Raw genomic sequence first — 19,686 nt, forward strand, 5'->3', positions numbered from 1 at the left:
AGCGCATGCAGCAGCGCTAAACCCAGCCGCTGCACTTGTAAGTGTAGCCAAGCCCTAAGTCATTTTTCCACTTCAGGCATTCACTACCAGGCACTGCACACTCTGTATCTGGGCATAACGTTAGTGACTGAATGTGCATCCAATAGACATGCACCCTTTTGTGCACATTGAGGCTTTTAAAGCGGGAGATTGTGAAATGACTTCAGCCCATGGTGAGGGAGGTAATGACTTGCTGTTAACTTTGCCACACGCTCTCAGGGTGTCTTTCCTCTTGTGCACTCTTCTCCTGCCATTCCTTGTGGAAATACAAACAAAAAGGAGTTAAGAATAAAATAAAAATTCATATTTGCAGCAAGTGTTTCACTGTGTTCTATTACCTAACTTCTGGGCAGGCAGCGAGGATTAGCAGAGCCCCTTGCCAGCTCTGACTACTTAAAGCAAAATAAACATCTTTGCAACATGGTCTGATACTTGCTCCCTTTAGAATTGCATGTACCTCCAATTAATCATCCTGTCCACAGAAGAGGAGTCAGTGAAGATTAGAGGATGCTTGCCAGATTTGACGAGCTGACGAGGAGGTGGGGCACTGACGCAACATTAAGGGTAAATAGGCGATGTTCCCACACTGGGGAGCAGCGGTGGTGGTCCTTGCTTTTCTCTCTCCCCTAGGTGAGTGATGTCTCTTCTGGCTGAGGCAAAGTCTAATGCTTTAATGAGCAAAGCTTTTTAGTCTTTTGTTGTGGGATATATTAGTGGTCTAGGACAATGCTCTGTTTTAGGCACACAACTTTGACTACAGAACCTTTCTTTCTTTGTGAGAAAAGGCTTCTACAGTGTCACTCGGGCTGGTTATAAAAATTCTTAGGTTATATCTCTAATAAATCCATGGGCTGGCCAAACCAAACGAGTTCTTAAAATGTTAATGATGAAGATGTGGCCCATACATTGCAGTTGAGGAGTTCTGTGCATGCCATTCCTGGGCAACAAAGAGGAAATCGCCTAATCCATATTTAAACTGTGCATATAATTATGAGTCATAGGCTTTATCTGCTCATCTGAGCAACCACATAAACCTCATCTTTTTCTTAAATTTTATTCATGTGTAGATTAAACAGTAAGTAAAAAGAATGTTCCACATATACTTGTTTTATTGGCTTTAAATCAGAAGTATCGATTGCACAAGTTGCAAAAAAAGATGGAAGCAAAAAACCATACTAGGAAGAATAAGTCAGTGGTGGAACAGATTACACTTATTAGGTGGCAGCAGAGTGCTTGGTGCTGTACTGAGTCCAGAGCAAAACACAGTTCCTGTTCTAAGGTGTTTAGTCACAATAGACAGTCCAGTGCATGAACACAATGTACTGGGGTGTGTGTGTGGATTTATCACACTGGTTTTTAAAAATAAATCTCATGATATATTTCATGGTATTTATAGATGAAAGTGGAAAAAATAGCATATACTTCTACTGTTAAGGCTCAAGAAAATATTTTGTCCAACACTTTATAAGCATTAGGTTAGTGAGCAGTTAAGTAGCTCATTTGTTTACAAACATGAACAGACTGATTCTGTTTTACATTTCAATTCTAAGAGTAAATTGATCTAGAGAGACTAAATCCAATGTGTAGATAAACATGAAATGTTTTCAGATGTTTTTCTTGAAAACTGAAAAAGATTGTTCTGTAGTGTGCACAGATGCAGAGCCATGTGCCTGAACCAATATGTCAAACTGTCATGTGGGAGATTTGGTGAAAAACATCTTGTCCTAAGGGAATAATTTTAAACACTCTATGTAGGGTTGTAGTCCATAAGAGATCATTATTGAAATCTAGTCCCTCTTAGGGTAGTTTGGCCCTCACTTAGGCTCAAAATGAACAAAAGCCCATTAATGCAGCCTTTGAGTTGTTCTGGAATAGTAGGGGGAAACTGATCTTTGATCAGGGAGTACCGGATTTTGAACCAAAACATCTGATTTAGCCTTAACAAGATCAGTAGCAATTTGAGAGCTTCATGCTTGGCTAGTCATTGAGGGCGTGCTGCAGTGCACTGGGCCCACGCTGTGCTGGGTAGATGGGACTCTGGGGCAGCCAAGGAGCAGTAGCAGCGGCTTTGTCAGAGCCTTTGAAGCAGTGTAAGGGACAAGCCCTAAGGCAAGTAGCCATTCCAGGGATCTTCACCTCCTGTTTGTCACTTTAATCTTGCAGTAATGCTGCAATGTAGAGTGGAACCCATTCCAAACCAGACCTTTACCAGACTGTGATCGTACGCTCTCTCTCACTCCTTGTCTGCATCTCTCTCCCACCTCCTTTTTGTTGTTGGCAAAATTAGAGAAATGACACAGGCAGGACTCCATATCCCGAGGAGCATAAACTCTCATTGCCTTTATACAGCAGCTCCTATTGCTTTAGCTATGAGCTCCCCTAATTAACCTCACCTTTGGTGTGGGGATATGTAATATGCGTTCTACCAGAGTAGGTGGAGATGTGTTTTAATGGAATTAGAGTTTCTGGAAATGAAGTCAGAGCACGTCTTTGGTTGAGTGGTACCATCCAACTGAATAGAATAGGTGTTTATTTTTAAAATGTCTTTTATGTAGCATCTTCATGTGCAGAAGCTTCATGGAGAAGTTAGTTGTGGGTTGAAGAGAGAGAGAAGATGGAAGCTCTAAAGAAAGGATGTGGTTCATTGCCTCAAAGAAATGGGGTATACTAGGTTACATCTTCATTAGAAAAAAAAAAGTCTGCTTTTCCTAGTGTGGACGACACATTTTGTCATTTTCACACCGGACATGTGTAGTGAGTTTGCTGCTCGAGATGAACTCTGGGCTTCTCCATAGTATATATATATTAACTTGACCTGCTCACTCATGTGAAAGCTACTGCCTTGTCCACACTAGGATTTTACCGTGTGTTAGCTAACACACAGTTACAAAATACAGCTCCTCTTTTAGTCTGGATGCAATGCTAGACAGCCCAGCAGAAGCAAAAGAGCAACCTCCTAAATGTGTAGGATCCTGGCGAATAAGTGTATCTGAGGTATGAGAAGGGCTGCATGAAGTATGCTGTTGTAAACCCTGATCTTTTGAGGCTTTATAACTTGGCCATAGAGTCAGTCTGGGCTGAAGCTTGGTGTGTAGTCTTTTTGATAAATTTTATTATTAAAAAATGTACTCTCTCTCATCCCTTTGCTTACTGATGCTATGTGTATACATCCTTCTCTGCCTTCATTTGGTTGTCAGTCTTGAAAATGCCATTTTGTTGAAGAATGAAAACACGGGAAAGGATGGAAGAGAAATGTGGTATTTCTGTTCCTTCATTGATTGAGCATAATTTTGAGGCTATGCGTACGCTGTGCCACAGTGCGGACTGTGGGGCAGAGCCCTGCCTGGGCAGTGGGACTATTTTTTAATCCTGCTCCTGCCCTGAAATACCTACTCCCGCATTGTTTCTTGCATTTTTATCCCATTTCCATCTGCAAAAACCTTAGATTTCACAAGAGAGACTGATTCCCTTATGCTACTAAAAACCAGTCAGTTAATATATTATATATAAAAAAGAAATAGACATTTTTTACCACTCAAAGAATAAAACAGATTTTGCTTAAAATACTTCTTGTTATAATAGACATCAAATCTTTTTCTATCCTTCACTTAAATTTAAGTATTAAGTTTTAAAGTGTTTCCCACAAATTACCATAGTCCGTCTCCCCTCCCTCTGCCCCTTCCCCCCCTAATCCCACCAGAACAAAGTATGTTTTACCTGCTCCTGTTGTTATGGCAGCAGGTCCTGCGGAACCCACAGTTTCCCAGTCCTGCGGCAGTTGCACTCTGACTGCTCTGTGTAGACGCTGCTGGCACAAATGTTAAGGTACCCAGTTTGCATTAACATAGTCCTTTCAGACAGTGTGGACAAGCCCTTAGAATGTGTGTGAATATTCATGACTTCATAAAAAAATAAGTCTTCAGTGAATGTTCTGAAATACTTGCTTAAAATTTGCAGTTTGCACAAATATCCCTGTCAATAAACAAGTTAACCAGTATATTTGTTGAAAACAAGCACATGTGGGTGTGAACGTAGTCAGGCTTCATTCATTTAAATGATTGCAAATAATTTTTTATAGTGTTTACCCTGGTCTTCAGATGTTGTGGCTGGCTTTTAGAAAGATCTGTGTGCAAGTTGAGGATAATAATTGTCCATGTTAACTTCCAGGGCATTTAGTGTTTGGTGCAGGAATTTTCTCCATCGTGTACAGTGTGGTACTATTGGCCTGGGTACATATATATTTTTTTCATCTTCCTCTGAAGCACCAGATGCTGGATGCTGTTATATGCAGGATAATGGGTTTGATGGGACATGTTCAGAGGATAGTAAGGAGGAACACACATTTTCCCAAAGTTAAACTTGGCATTTGCAATAACTCAGCATGGTAGGTTTAGAATTATCAGAGCTTTTCCCCATTCCCCCTTCAGGTGAGAGAGCCAGAGGACCCTAGCTGCAGCCAGAGGCAAAATGATCACCTTAGCCCTGCAGTTGAGTGTCTCCCCCAGATGTAAAGGGCTAGAGACCTGGAGAATATGCTTGGAAGTGCTGGGGACTCAGCAGGTGGTCACGAAGCAGGTAGCTCTTAGGTACGGGCTGAGTGCCCACTGAGGATCTGGGTGGAAGAGAGCTGGACATTTCTAGAAAGGAAGTTGGTATGCTATCGACTTGACCTCATCTTGCTTTGCTTTTTTTTTTTTTTTGCTCTGATGTTATGCTGATGCAGTACATATTTAGACTCCTTTTTGGACGCTAATTGCTTCATTTGGTTGAGGTATGGCACCTTACTCTGCACACATTATATATCTTAAACATTTCAGTTTTTTTCTGTAGTTGAACATCGACCAACAAGAGATGATCATTTTCAAGTGGCATGTCCTACAAATCAGTTTTTTTTTTTCCTTTGCACCCATCTCAGGTTCTAACATACGATAAATGTCACTGTTGAACAGGGAGTCTCCAACACAGTTGCCAGGGATCCAACAGGCAACACAGCTCTGTTGATGCCAGGGTAACAATCCCATTGCTTTTATGAAGAACTTTTACAGCTTTCTTGCAGTAGTTTTCATAGGATTAGTTTATATTTTAAATATAACTCCTGTGTGAAAAGCATCTTTAAAATTCTTTGCTTACAAAAAGTTAGGTGCACACTGTAATTGACCATCATTTATCCTAAAGTTGGCCACTCTGAGGCAGTGAAAGGCTGATGACACCATATTGCTTTATCTGATTAATTTTAACCTGCTGAGTCCCATCAGTCTCCGCTAAGAATACCCCTCAGGATTGAGCGTGTATTGCGTAAAGCAGGTGGTGTGGCGTGGTTAGTTTTAAGTGAGGCAATGAAATGCTGAGGCAGGCCTAGTGACACAGATTTGCTGAGGCTGCATTATTGTTTTTGGACAAATGTCATAGTAGAGTTTGCGATGTTACTCATCAAGTGGAACAGACTCCCTTCCATTTTAAACACAGAGCAGGAATCCCACAGGAAAATATTTGTTTGCTGATTTTAAAATATTGCTGTTTTTATCAAGGAAAAATCTATATTAAAAAAACCCAAACACACAGAAAACCCTGTATGTGAACTTTCACCCCATAAATCGCTATTGAATTGACTCTTGTCCCCCGAGGCTCATCTGCAGCACTCACCGTCTTCTCTGCCACCCCTGGTATTTAAGGTGACCAGATGTCCCGATTTTATAGGGACAGTCCCAATATTTGGGACTTTGTCTTGTACAGGCGCCTATTACCCCTCACCCCCGTCCCTATTTTTCACACTTGCTGTCTGGTCACCCTACTGGTATTAGATCTATATCATATTCAGTGTCTAACAAAAGAGCAGCCAGTGCCAGATAACTCCTCATGCAGCTGAGTTTACTACCCATCCAGACGATGCCTGTAAATGATACTTCACCAGTTTAGGGCTTTACTTACTTGAGTAGCCGCACTGCAGTCAGTGAGTTATATTTGTCTCTGGTGTAACTTCACTGGGACTGCTTATGTGAGGAGGGGAGCAGAATTTTGTCCTTATTGCTTTGTCGGGGCTGACTTTGACACACTGAGAATGAAAAAGTCTGTATTGATTTAAACAAACATAACTTGAACCTCCACATAACTGAACCTCCATAGATATCCCTTTGCCAACAGAGAGACACTTCCTCTTTTTTCCCTCCAGCAGAGGAAGAATTCTGCTGTCAAACCGATCACAAAGCACTGGCTTTTCCTGTACTGAGACCAGTGTGTCCTGCACTTAAAGGGAGACCTAAAAATAGAAAAAAATTCAGGTCCTGTGTATTATGTAATAGGCATGAACAAGACGTAGTTGAAAAAAATAGATTTTTCTATTTGATCCTTTTTTATTCCTCTATTGCCTCAAGCAGGTTTATATTTTTTAACCCAATATTGCAAAAGTGTTTATAATTAGGGCAAATCATTAAATTAAAAAAAATTCATTTTTTAAAGTTCCTAAAAGAAACCTGAGTCCTTGCCTTGTAGTTTTCGTGGAGTGCCAGCATCTTAGTATTCTGGATTCCACCTGATAGGCTTTGCTATTGATGTAGTTAATAATAAAGCCTGAAACTGCTGTTTGCTGTTCTTTGGCCTGGACAGAGTGTGGCTGTGGCATGGCCCATGCTGCAGGATGTCTGAGGTGGGCCAACTCCACAGCAGATGAGTGACTGTTGTGCACGTGGCAGGGGTTGGGATGCCCAGAGTGAGGTAACTCGTCCTGTTGTAATTGTTCAGGGAAGCAATATTTTTGGGAGAGGGTCAGAGAACCACCAACTGGGGAAAAACCCTCACTCAGCTCTTCCTGACCTTGAAAGAAGGTGTGCTTCGTCTCTTCTTTTAACCAAATTGACTCTCGGGTGATTTCGTTATAAATACAGTTTCTATAAGGAGAGGAGAAGCAGGGATACATCAATGACAGGAGGGCGACATAAAACACCCGCTGTTGACCACTGCTAAAAACAGAGTCTATCTCTGAATGCCCTTTATTCCCTGTTTATCTCCTGCTCTCAGCAGTTCCTGCTATTTCCCCATTCTTTTCCTTACTTGTAGCCATCCATCCTTCATTCAGATCCTCATAAGACTTGTCTTTACCGTGATACCTACAAGAAATAAATCAACCAAGCATTTTTAAAAGGAAACATCAACCATGCTTTGTGCACACCTTGTTGAATACCCACGTTGCCTGGATTATTGCCTTAGCCACTGTCTCTTTTCCTGCACCTTTACTCCTCCAGCTTGATGCCCGTTTCAGTTTTATGCCATTTAAATTTTAATATCTGGAGCAGACCATGTCTCTTATGATGGAGAGGGGAGGACTAGTACAACTCTGGGTGTTCAGTGAATAAATAATTTTCACAGCTCTGTAAATTACAAGGCACTCACTCTCACAGTGTTTAGAAAACCTCAGCATCTTTGACCTAATGATACTTTTTGTTTATCATCACAGCAGAGAGTGAGGATGTCTCATTTTAGCTTAGAAATTCAAACTGAAAACACCAATATGCTAGGCAGGCAGCCCTGTAATATTGTTTTGTGTTGCCTTTACAAATTATCATACTGATATAGCACCTTGCTAAGTAGGTATCTAAGTCACTAATCCAAAACAAAGCTCACATTATTTTCTTGTATAAAGGCTACATATAGTGTCACTGTCCCCAATTCTGACCTATTTCTCCATTTTGTGTAGTGATCCTGTAAGAGTGAGAATAATCCAGCATTAAAAGCATTTTCAGTTTTAAATCCGGTACTGTCAGATTGTGTTGGGACTTTTTTTATGATTAATGTAAAATTGATATCCTCATGATTTTGTAACAATTCAGGTCCTCTTCATATTTGGTTGATTTAGCAGCAGGTTAAATGAGGGAACTTTAACTTGCTCCATGACGTGTAATAAGCTAATACTAGTTAAGCTTATGGAATACAAGTGAGAGATAGTGGGGGAAAGCCTTAATAGGGTTCAACATTCACACCAGTTTTCTGACCACCTCCTCACTACTCATGCAAAGGGGATAGTGTGGGATTTCGAATGGGACTTTGCTCTGAGTTATATGTAAAGGTTTATACAGATCTCTGCTTCCTAAAGGAGGAGGCTCTCCTGTCTGCTGTTGATGCTTATGTTTTGTTTTGGAGAATGGTCATTTGATTCAAGCTCTGTGGTGACCCTGAGCATTGGCTGGCATTTGGGTAGCGAGTGGGTGTGTTGTGGTTACGACTAACACCTTGGCTACACTGGCGCTTTACAGCGCTGCAAGTTTCTCGCTCAGGGGTGTGAAAAAAACACCCCCCTGAGCGCTGCAAGATACAGCGCTGTAAAGCGCCAGTGTAAACAGTGCCGCAGCGCTGGGAGCACGGCTCCCAGCGCTACAAGCTAATCCCCCCGGGGAGGTGGAGTACCTGCAGCGCTGGGAGAGCTCTCTCCCAGCGCTGGCGCTGCGACCACACTCACACTTCAAAGTGCTCCCACAGCAGCGCGTTGAAGTTTCGAGTGTAGCCAAGCCCTAATAACCCAAAGAGAATTCTTGTAACTAATGTAATGGGTCATAGAAGCAGTGAAATTCCATGTTGCTATGAAGGTCCAGCAATCTCTGCTGGCATGCTGTTCACGTGTGTTACTCATGCTGCTGTGTGTGTGTAAATGTTGGGTGAAATTGTCAAATGTGAGAGAAAATTAAGACTGTCAGCCTAGATTTGGTTTTTAGCCTGCATTTGTAATGTAAAGTACAGGGTGTGTTTTTGAGCTTGATCTCTGCAAGGCATCCTTGCAGGGGCTGGAAAGGACCTTCCAAGCCAACTAGTTCATTCTTCCTTTCTCAGGTCTCAAGTAAATTTAAAGCTGGAGTGATGCCAGAACTCACCTCCTGTTCAGGAGCTGGTATGCCTGTAATGGAAGGTGAAATGGAATGAAATTAATCTGCCCTCTTCCCAGTCCCCATGTCTGGCAATTGAATTTTGACCCAAGTGTGAATATGTAATTCATTTTCTTTTCAATGACTGTCAGTTGAATTTTAGGAAGCTTGTTATTTAATCAGTGTGCTGGGATATCTCCAGATAAAATGAAATGAATAAGCCACTCCTTTCTGTTTCTGCACCCCAAGGCCACATATAAACTCTATTGGGTCAGCCCAGCTCTAGTAGTTGAAACCTCAGGGTTAGTGCTTTGTTTCTCTGATGGCAGGGCTCTGCAAATAAGGGATGGGAGGCAGTGCAATCTGGCTGTTGAGCACCTTGTGTAACTGCGAGCCAGCCCTCATCTGGTCCTTTGAGGGAGCTGCCTCATAACAGGCTTCAGTGAAGAGTTAAAGGGCGTTTGTATCTTGGGATGGGAATAAAAATGTAAAAACTAAAAGATGATGGATTGCAGGATTAGCCGTGATTTCCTCCAGAAAACAGAATCTTTGGCTGTCTTACTACAGAGTCCACATATGTTCTAACTGCAGTGACTTTTCTAAATTAAAATGTAACTGATATTGTGCACTGTCCTGGGTTTTACAGGCTAGCAATCTGAACTTCCCTAGGAGGCAAATAGTTTTAAATAATAATTAGAGTTCAAAGACACCTAAATGAACATAATATTGAGGGGGGAGGGGGAGAGGAAACCAGCATGGCTTTTCTAAAGGAAAATTGTGCCTCTCTAATCTGTTAGTATTCAACACAATAAAGCATTTTCAGTTACGTAATTGGCTGAGCGAAATGAGACCTAACGCAACTTTGGTATTGCCTTGTTTGTAAGGTGATAATTTTTGGAGACCATATGCAATCTGTTCCAGAACTTCAGGGAGTGTTCCTGGCATCAGTGGAAAGAATCTTTTATTCATTTTTGGTGATGATCAGAAAGCCAGAAAAGCCTGATTCCACTGAAAGCAGATGTAGTTGTGACCTCTGACGCCTATCAGCCAATCACAATGCGGAACTGGGTGCTGAGAAAAGGGAGAAGAGGACAGTGTTTTTCAAACTGCGGGTCGTGACTCAGTAGTGGGTTGTGGAATGTAAGGCACTGGGTCGTGGTGGCTCTGGTCAGCACTGCTGACCCCAGGCCATTAAAATTCCCATCGGCGGTACTACCAGGCTAGTCCCTATCTTCTGACCAGGGCTCCGTGTGCTGTCCCCGACCCAAGCACTGGCTCTGGTGGGGGGTGATGCCTGTGGGCAAAGGTGCCAGGACAGGCAGGAAGCCTACCTTAGCACCCCAGCCCTGCACCCCAGTCCCCTGCCCCAGTCCTGAGCCCCCCCCATACTGGAGTCCCTTCCTGCACCTCAAACACCTCATCCCAGAGCCTGCACCTAGACCCCTGACCTGCTCCTGCACCCCAACCCTCTGCCCCAGCCCTGACCTGCTCCTGCACCCCAACCCTCTGCCCCAGCCCTGATCTCCTCCCACACCCCAACGCCCTCATCCCCAGCTCCGTTGGGTCGCAGGCATCAACAATTTTCTTCAGCTGGATTGCTAGAAAAAAAGTTTGAAAACCACTGGACTAGAGGGAGTGGGGGCTACAGCCTTTTGGGGATGGGAAGATGCGACACAAGGTTAGGGGTAGAGCTAGTTGGAAACTTTCCTATGGAATGTTTTCTGTCAGAAAATGCTGATTCATCAAAATCGACATGTTCTGTGGGTATATGCTGATTTCAACAAAATTTTACTTGAAATTATGTAGGTTGGCTGATCCTGCCTGCCAGCCAGCCAACCTACCAACCGGGAGCTGTTGGTATGGGCCATGAGTTTGGTCTACAGAAGCAGTGAAGTGTGAGAGTCTCTAGTTCATTTAGATTTCCAAAAAGTGTTTGACAGAGTCCTGGGCATATGGCTACTAAGGAAACTAAATAGTCACAGGGTCAAAGATAAGGGTCTGTTGTGAATTGACTAAGAAATAAAGATAGAAATAATCGATCAATTTTCAGGATGGTAAAAGGTTCGGGGGGCTACAAATATCCATTTTTAATATAGTTATCGATGGTCTACAAAGCGGGAGAGGTGAGCAATGAGGTGGCAAAATTTGAAGAGGCCATAAAATTATTTAGAATAGACACTAGAGAAGGTCGAAGACCAAAGCTAGGCAAATTGGTAGCACAAGAACAGATGAAATTCACTCATGACAAATGCAAGGTAACATGCATTGGAAGGAATAATTTGTACTATCATATTACTGGGTACTAAATTAGCAGTAAGATCTCAGGGAAAAGATGTGGGCAGCATTGTGGACAGCTCTTTAAAATCCTCTTTCTTGTGTATTGGTGATTAAAAAGGGAACAGACTATTACAGTGAATAAAGCATGTGATAGAAAACATTATTATCCCATTCTATTCTATGCAAGCCCATTTATTAACAAATCTATAGGATGCCAGCACCTGAAATGTGTGTGTTCATCTTCGGTCATCCTATCTTAAAAGAAAGCAGTAACAGGAGAAGAAGGGACCCACAGACAGGTGGTAAACAAGATTCAAGGATTGTGGTATAATTAAATATATTGAAAAGACTGTTTTTAGGTCTCTATCATTATTTTAAATACCTCTACTGAGATAGAGGTATTTAAAATAATGCATGGTGCAGAGGAGATGCATCGGGCATTCCTAATCACCAGTTCTTATAGAAGAGCAAAACGTTATTCAATCAAGTTGAAAATCAACACATTTAAAACCAACAAGAGGAAATGCTTTCTTTGCACAATATGTAATTAACTTGTGGAACTCACTGCCACAAGATATTAAATCCTGTGATTTTTTTTTTGGACTTGATAAAGTCATTTAATACATAAATAACAAAAACCTTTACAATCATAGAAGTAGAGATCTGGGGGGACCTCAAGTGGTCATCTAGTCCATTTTCCCCACACTGAGGCAAGACCAAGTATACTTAGCCAATCTCTGAAGGTGTCTGCCTAACCTGTTCTTAAATACCTCCAGTGTTGGAGATCGCACAACCTCCCTTGGTAGCCTGTTCCAGTGCTTAACTGTACTTACAGTTTTGAAAGTTTTTACTGATATCTAACCGAAATCTCCATTGCTGCAAACTGAGATGATTACTTCTTGCCCTACCTTCTGTTCATATAAAGGACAGCTGATCACCATCCTCATTATAACAGTCGTTAAGGACTTTGAAGACTGTCATCTCCGCCTTCATTCTTCTTTTCTCTAGTCTAAACATGCCTGTTCTTTCAACCATTCCTCAAAGGTCAGGTTTTCTAAATCTTTGATCATTTTTGTAGCTCTCCTTGGGACTCTTTCCAGTTTCTTGACTGCTTTCTTAAAATATAGTACCTAGAACTGGACAGAGTACTCCAGGTGAGGCCTCACTAGTGTTGTGCAGAACAGAACAGTTACCTCCTGTGTCTTGCATAGGGTGCTCTTGTTAATACATTACATTACATACAGTTACGTCAGACAGGAAAAAAATACAAGGGCTGTAAACTCTCATGACTGAAGGATATAAGTCTAATGATGAAGGTTAGGAAGAAACTTCCTTTAAGGGCAACTTACTACGTCAGTATCTATGATGGGGTTTCTAGCTCCTTCCTAACTGGCCACAGTTGCTGACAGTTTACGGGACTAGCAACCTTACAGTAGGGCTCTACCTATATGAAGTCAGGAGTGGCAGAAGGTCCCTAAAAGTGGGGGGGGCACTAGTGCCTAAGCCATGGCCCTGCCCCCATTCTGCCCCTTCCCCCGAGGCTTCCCCCCCCACGCCACTTCTTCACCCCCAAGACCGCGCCACCCACTCGCTCCTCTCCGTCCCTCACCCTGTGGCTCGCCTTTACAGCTGTTAAGAAGTGGGAGGGCATAGCCCCCTGGTCCCCTCTGTTCTGACACCCCTGCTGTAAACCCCTACAAACAGAGCACTACTGAGTAATAAAACTTGTGTTGAGTTACTGAGAGAAGCAAGAGTTTCATCTTCTGTAGGCCAGGCATGTCCCCTCCCTTCATGGTCAGTGCTGCAGCTGGTTTGTTTTGATTCCAGTTCTCTCTGTCTCCTGTACTTTGATCAGTGAACTGTGTTCCTTTTTCTTTGCTGCTGTTTTAAATTTGTAAGTGGTTATGTTGCACAGACCTTATAATAATCTCTCTATTAACCCTTTCCAGCCCACGACCTTCCCCAGAACAAGACCTCAGCTGCGGCGCAGACTGGCAGCCATTTGCAATGCCTCTCAGTCCACTGCACGGATGACATGGGTGAGTCGAAGGGCCGGACTGCGGTGCCGACATGGAGATCCCTGCACTCAGACATCTCCAACAGATTTGGGACTTTTGTGGCTGCCCTGACTTGAACAAAAGGAAATTATTTTTTTCTCTTTTTAATTTTAAAGGGACGCTCCTTCTAGGTGGACTATTTTTCTAGGTTGGTACCTGCTTAGTGGCATATGGACTGGAAAGGGTTAATTTAAAGTAAACCTCAATTTTTTTAATCTTCTGCCACAGTATGTTACCAGTGTTAACCCTTCTGCAGTTAGCACACTTTTGTTTAAGATTTTCCTGCTAGATCATTTCCCCCATTATTCTGTAATCTTGGCATACATTTATAGATGAGGCCTTTTCCTTTTTCATCTCAACGTATGTCCAAGTAGTGTGTCATAATAAGACAGATACTTCTCCTTCTTTTTGTTTTTTCTTTTCTTTTTTTTTTTTGCCCTCCCCCCGCCCCCCGCTTTGTTCAGTGCTTATTAAAATGGAAATCCTGAAGAATAGCAGTTCAGGAATAAATGCCGGTTGAAGTGAAATTGTCATCATATTATATATTGACACTAAGCTTTCGTCAGTCACATACAAACCAAACAATTAATGCTCTATTAAGTATTCAGTCTGTGATTTTTGTCTTTCCTGAGATAATTTATTTTTTGTTATCAAGAATACATTCAGCCTTCATCTCTTGCTGTTAAGTGGAAACAACTATTCAGTTTATTTGCTGACTTGAAGCCCAGATATAGAGTGTTATTCTGAACAATAGGGCCTGGAGCGGTAAAGCCTGGTTGACCAAACATGTTTAAAAAAAAATTGAAACTGCCAGTTAAAGCATTTTAATCCCTTTTCCACCAAGGACCAAGGTTTGAGTGGGATTCCTTACACCCTTCTCTCTCTTACTGGGGAGGCATGGGGAGTGCAGATCACCTCCAGGACATAGTGTATCTAAAGTCCCCACATCTTTAATTTTGCTCCCAGAAGAAGGGAAGTTTAAATACCACATTATCTCTATAATGGTTGAAGCAGGGGCTCCTTTTAAGGAAAATCACATACCAAACCCCCTTTGTACTGTGCTCTTCCTGTGAAACAACTTCCTGGTTACGTGAATGTAAAAAAGCTCTGATTCCTTGACATGAGGAACTCCCCTGTGCTAGGCTAAATTTAAATCAGTCATCTAGCCATTACTTAGGCCTTGTCAACACTACCACTTATGTCAGCAAAACTTATGTGGCTCAGAGGTGTGAAGAAAACACCCCCTGGACGACATAAGTTTTGCCAGCATAAGTGACAGTGTGCATAGCGCGATGTCAGTGGGAGAGCTTCCCTTGCGGACACAGTTACCGCTGCTCGTTGGGGGTGGTTTAGTTATGTTGACGGGGGAGCTCTCTACCATCAGCACAGAGTAGCTATGTGGGAGATCTTACAGTGGCACAGATAAGGGTTGCCACATTTCTTATTTCTGGTAAGTGGACCCTCGAGGCCCAGCCCCCTTTTTTGCCTCTTCTCCCCCCGTTGCTCGCTGGATCATCTCCACCCCACCCCACCCCACCCCACCAGCTAGGCTCCCTCTGCTCCGGGGCTGGGACAGGAGCTGCTGCAGCCTGACAAGGAGCCTGTCTGCAGGTAGGAGCGGCCCCAGCTGAGGGGGGCTGGCAGGAGTTAATGACTCGGCACCTCCTCTTGCCCTGCGGTAACCAGATTGTTGGTGTCTGGTCAGTACATCTGACCAGACGCTGCCAGGTCCCTTTTTCAACCAGACTTTCCGGTTGAAAACCAGGCACCTAGCAGCCGGACACAGAAGCCAAAAACCGGACTGCCTGGGTAAAACCCGGGTGGGTGGCAACCCTAGTGCAGTTTCATCAATACAGCTGTGCCACTGTAAGCTCTCTAGTGTAGATGTAGCCTTAAATTACCAAAGTAGTCACAAGTCAGCACTGAAGCAAAGGCGTCATTTTTTGACTAAAGAAGAAGGTGCCTCAGACTGCTGGTAAAGTTTTTAGTATAGCTGCTTGTCCCCTTTTTCCACAGCAGGGCTTTGGTGCCATTACTCGAAGTGCCATCCTTTAATGTATGTCACTGAGAATGTTGAATGTGTGAGATAAGGCATTTTCAGGAGTGGAACCAAGCATGAAGCTGGGAAATTTGGTACATATCAGTAAGTACTGGTGGGTATCCTTTTCATTCTAGCCAGTCCTCACATTTGTGCACCTGTATGTCAGAGATTAGCATTCTCTAAACTGCCCAGGGTGCTGGTGGAGCCTAAAGTAGATCCCATAATTCCCGTGGGTAAAGACCGTTTCTGTTTGACATTTGTCGTGTTTTAAGGACAGTATTATTAGATACATACAATAAAAGGAAACCATTCTTTCCTGCCCTTCACAGATAATACTCATCAGGACAGAAAGCTGGAAACAAATGAGCTAAAAACAAAAATTAAAAAGATGATTGGACACTGGTGTGGTTTTACATAACGCTATTTATAATTTGCATAGCCTCTGCTTACAGTAAGACTAAACGGTCCCACCCTTGTTCAGATGTGTTCAGTCCAGTGATGCTGGAACAGTTTTTTTTTTAGTGGGGGTGCTGAAGGTGGAAACCATATATTTGGTGGAGGTTACTATTTCAAGCCAGGGGGTATGGCAGCACCCCTTCTTCCAGCACCCATGACTCAGTCTCCTCCACTCCTTTGTGGTTACTAAGACCATTGGAGGATTAGATCATAGCTGTGAAATAAAGGACTGAAACACCATGGTTATTTATCACTTGCTTCATGGATTCACAGTGTGAATCTCAACCTTTTTGAGAGTTGGTGTTCAGAGGTCTGTCTTGAATTTATCTTGGATGGTCACATTGGGCCATTGGTTTTTAAGCAGAGTTCTGTATTGATACCACTAGGGAGGGAATTGTGCTTAAAAACTCATGGTACATTGTGGTACTGAAATCTTTCAATCATGCTGTTTCAAAACTCTCAACATTTTAAATGAAGTTACGGATGGTATTTAACTTGTCACGTTCTCCCAGCTCTCTTATTTGGAACAAGCTCTCATTGGCCTTACGTGGATTTATTTTCCAGTTGTGTAACTGCTTACTGAGTTGACTTGGGTTAATTTTTTTTAAACTAGGAAATTATAAGGGTCCTTGAGTTTTAGTTGGTCTTTGTTTCAGAATTTAAAAAACATCCCTGATTTTGAGAAGCTTTTAATCTTTTTTTTAAAAGATTTTATTGACGCTGGAACGGTTACTGGAATACGGAGTTTGCCTCTGCTATAATTTGGTGAATATGGAGTTAGCTTGTATTCACGACACTTGGCTGGATCCAGATGAAAGGCTCAAATCTTCTGCCCTTCACCTACTCTAAATAACATTGTCTGAGGTAATATATCTCCCGATGTAACAATTGTTACCCAGACTCACTTTGGAGAACACGCCCCAACCCAAGAAAGCACAGTTTAAGTCCCAGTTCAGCAGAGTACTTAAGTATATGCTTAATTTTAAATATAAGTAATTCCATCTCTAGTCATCAAAGCACTTATGCATGTGCTTTCCTTGAGGCACGTGTTTCTCTCGTTAGCTTTAATGGAATTTAAACCAAGTTTAAAAAAAATTAGTAAGAGGGGGAGGAAATTTGGTTCGGTCTTGGAACTGCTTGTTTATTTATCAAAACTGTTTGGACAATATTACAGATCTGCTTAACCTTTTTGGTAGCTTTGTTCCATCCACCATGTCTCCCTAACTTGTAAATGGCTTATTCTCACCTTAACTGAGGGACAGAATGCCAGCTGCCTAATAGTAATTATTGAGGTGATACCAGCACATTGCAGTGGGATTTCAGGGTGCCTATTTGCAAAATTCTGGTGGAATAAGGTGTATGCATTTACTGACCAGGTCAGTGTTTGTTACTAAGCTTTTGTTACCTGTGATAAGTTTCCTGTCCAGCTTCTCCATTGATTTGATGATAAGTGCGCTGATTTTTTTAAACATATACGAAATATCAGCAAAGCACTAGATTATAAAAAAAGATGTAGTTTCTGGAATGATGATACTTGTCTTCATTTTTAAAAATGATTTGAGAGCTAAAGATGAAAAATGCTGTGTGAGAGCTAAGTATCACTATATCCCCATTTTATAGGGCAGGAAAGCTACAGGGTGGGGAGTGACTTGAGATTAGTCCCAGAGCTGGGACTGTAACACTGTTCTCCTGACTCCTAGTCCAGTGTCATACCCATTGGCCTATCTGCTTCTTCAGTATAATTTTAAAACTCCTGCCTTTGAGGACAATCTAATCCAATAAGTAATGAAATTCAGTGAATTGCAAATGCTGCGAAAGTGACTGCATAAAGACAAAAAAAAAAGTTTAAAGTGCATCTGCATATTTTGAATGACTTCATGGGGGTGAAAACATGGCACTAAAAAGCCAGTAGTTTTATGGTAAATATGCATTTATCATGTGTACAAGTTTCATTTTGTGTTGCAAACAGCTGCCTGAAATAATATGGCTTCATACTTGTACTGCAGTGTCCACTTTGACCTGCCTGGCATTTTCAGTTGCTGTACACAGGCACGTAGTCTAGGCATCAGTCTAAGCAGCATTTTAGAAATTAAATCTTTTAGTTCCTACCCCTTGAGGGTAAATTTCTCCCTGCACAGCGTTTGCTGACTTTTTTGATATGTGTTAAAAGAAATTTCATATTTACACTTCGAGTTTAAGCATAGTACCATATTGAGCAAAATATCTTTTTTTTTGTTTAAGTTATGGGGAGTGATGAGTCAAAAAAGAATGAATAGGCCTTATTTATTAAATGCTCCTTGGGAGTTTTCCACAGGTCATGTTCTCATAGGGTTAATATTTCTCCGTTACTATAGTTAAGTTGTTCGCTCTCCAGTGACATGAGTGTAGATTCATTTTCATTTAATTAAGGTGAATTTCAGCAAATGTGGAATGATTTCAGGATTAACGTGGTATGGTGGATGGAAGGGAAATAAAAATGAAAATTTTGTCATCTACTTCATTTAGCGAACTACTCTGAAACCTGTATTTAGAGGTGGTTGTTCTAAGGCTAGTTAACCTTTCCAACCAGGAAATCAGTTTGAAGGCTTTCTGGCACAACACTAAGGCTAAATGTTCATTAATTCCTTAATGAAGAGCTGTGTAATATGACCACAAGTCTATCTACTGTAGAGCAAGTCATGTTTGCTCTAATACTAAGAAGAAATAGAATTGGTAAATTTGATTATTATTTTTTTTTAAAGCTGCAGTGTACCCTTTTCTTCAATTCTAGACTCACAGCTGTTCAGTGGATGGGATATAAGAGCTTAATCCATTCTTATAGAATTGTTTCTCCTTTATTGCTTAAGGCTAATGGAGGAAATAGTCTAATTTTGTCTTAGAATTTCTCTATTAAAATTGTTGGTTTGAGTCCATCCGTTCATAGATTTTGACTGATGAAACTGCAGGCTCTGAATTCCGGCAGTTATAACTTTATCACTATTCACTACCCAAGAATATTACAGCTTTAAAACAGCCTTAAGCAAAGGGATGTTATTTCTTTGTACTAAATTTGGTTCATGGATAAGAAAAAAGAATCATAACACTGGTAATCCGTACTGCATAGCAAACTCTTCTGAAAAATGTTATTGCACATGTAAAATATGAAAACTTGACTCTGCTGTGTGTTAGGCAATCCTGTAATCTTTTTTCTCTCTTGTTAAATTCATTTCTTAAATGCTTGGTTGGAAGACTGTGACAATAGCTCATGAAATTGAGTGTTATTTTTCTTTCTTTTTTTAAATATGTAAAGTGCAGTCTTCTGTATTCATGCATATTGTATATATCTGTATATGTTTTACTGAGCAACTAAATAACAATAAATATGATGTTAATGGTGGCTATTGTATATTTCATGCAATGTTTTAAAATTATTTGAATAGAGTCTTTCCTGAGATTCTTGGGAATAGTGAAATGATGCAGTTCAGACATAGTGAGAGTGAAATCTTTGCTCTGTTGAAGTCAGTAGTAGTTTTGCCATTGACTTCACTGGAGCTAGGATTTCCCTCTGCCTACCCGATACCCGTTTGTTTTTTTAGGGTGAAACTTGCTTCCATGTGGAGGCAGGACTAGATGGTGCTGAAGCCATGTGCTGCTCTCTGGACAGGGGTGAATTTCATCCTTGGTGAGTCTTGCTACACTTGACAAAATACACATCAAGTTTCCTTCTGTTCACATAGTTACCACCTTTTATTATTCAGCAAGATGTCAGTGCATATAAATCCTTGTTACACTTCCTTAGCCAAATCTTATGCTTCTATTGCAATTCTAAGGATCTTTGATTCTTTTATATCTGACCTGTGTCATATTGGACATACAATTTAGCACAGGTTAGGGCTAAATTGGATGATTATCTCTTAGAAAAGTGTTGTTTTTAACCTTTATAATATCTTTCCTGATGTCCCAGGGAGTAGTTCTTTGGCTGGAGCAC

General features: G+C 41.5%; 1 protein-coding gene across 1 annotated transcript in view; it reads left to right on the forward strand.

Annotated features, from left to right (window-relative positions):
* The window catches only part of MN1 (MN1 proto-oncogene, transcriptional regulator), a 53,736-nt gene extending 34,641 nt beyond the window's left edge, over window positions 1-19,095 (forward strand). The window contains 1 exon segment of the mRNA XM_039505405.1: window positions 13,115-19,095. Coding sequence (XP_039361339.1) covers window positions 13,115-13,299 — 185 coding nt within the window. The 3' untranslated portion in view covers window positions 13,300-19,095.
* The last annotated feature ends 591 nt before the right edge of the window (window positions 19,096-19,686 follow it).

This window comes from Mauremys reevesii, linkage group 18 (assembly GCF_016161935.1).
Source record: "Mauremys reevesii isolate NIE-2019 linkage group 18, ASM1616193v1, whole genome shotgun sequence".
Lineage (NCBI taxonomy): Eukaryota > Metazoa > Chordata > Testudines > Geoemydidae > Mauremys > Mauremys reevesii.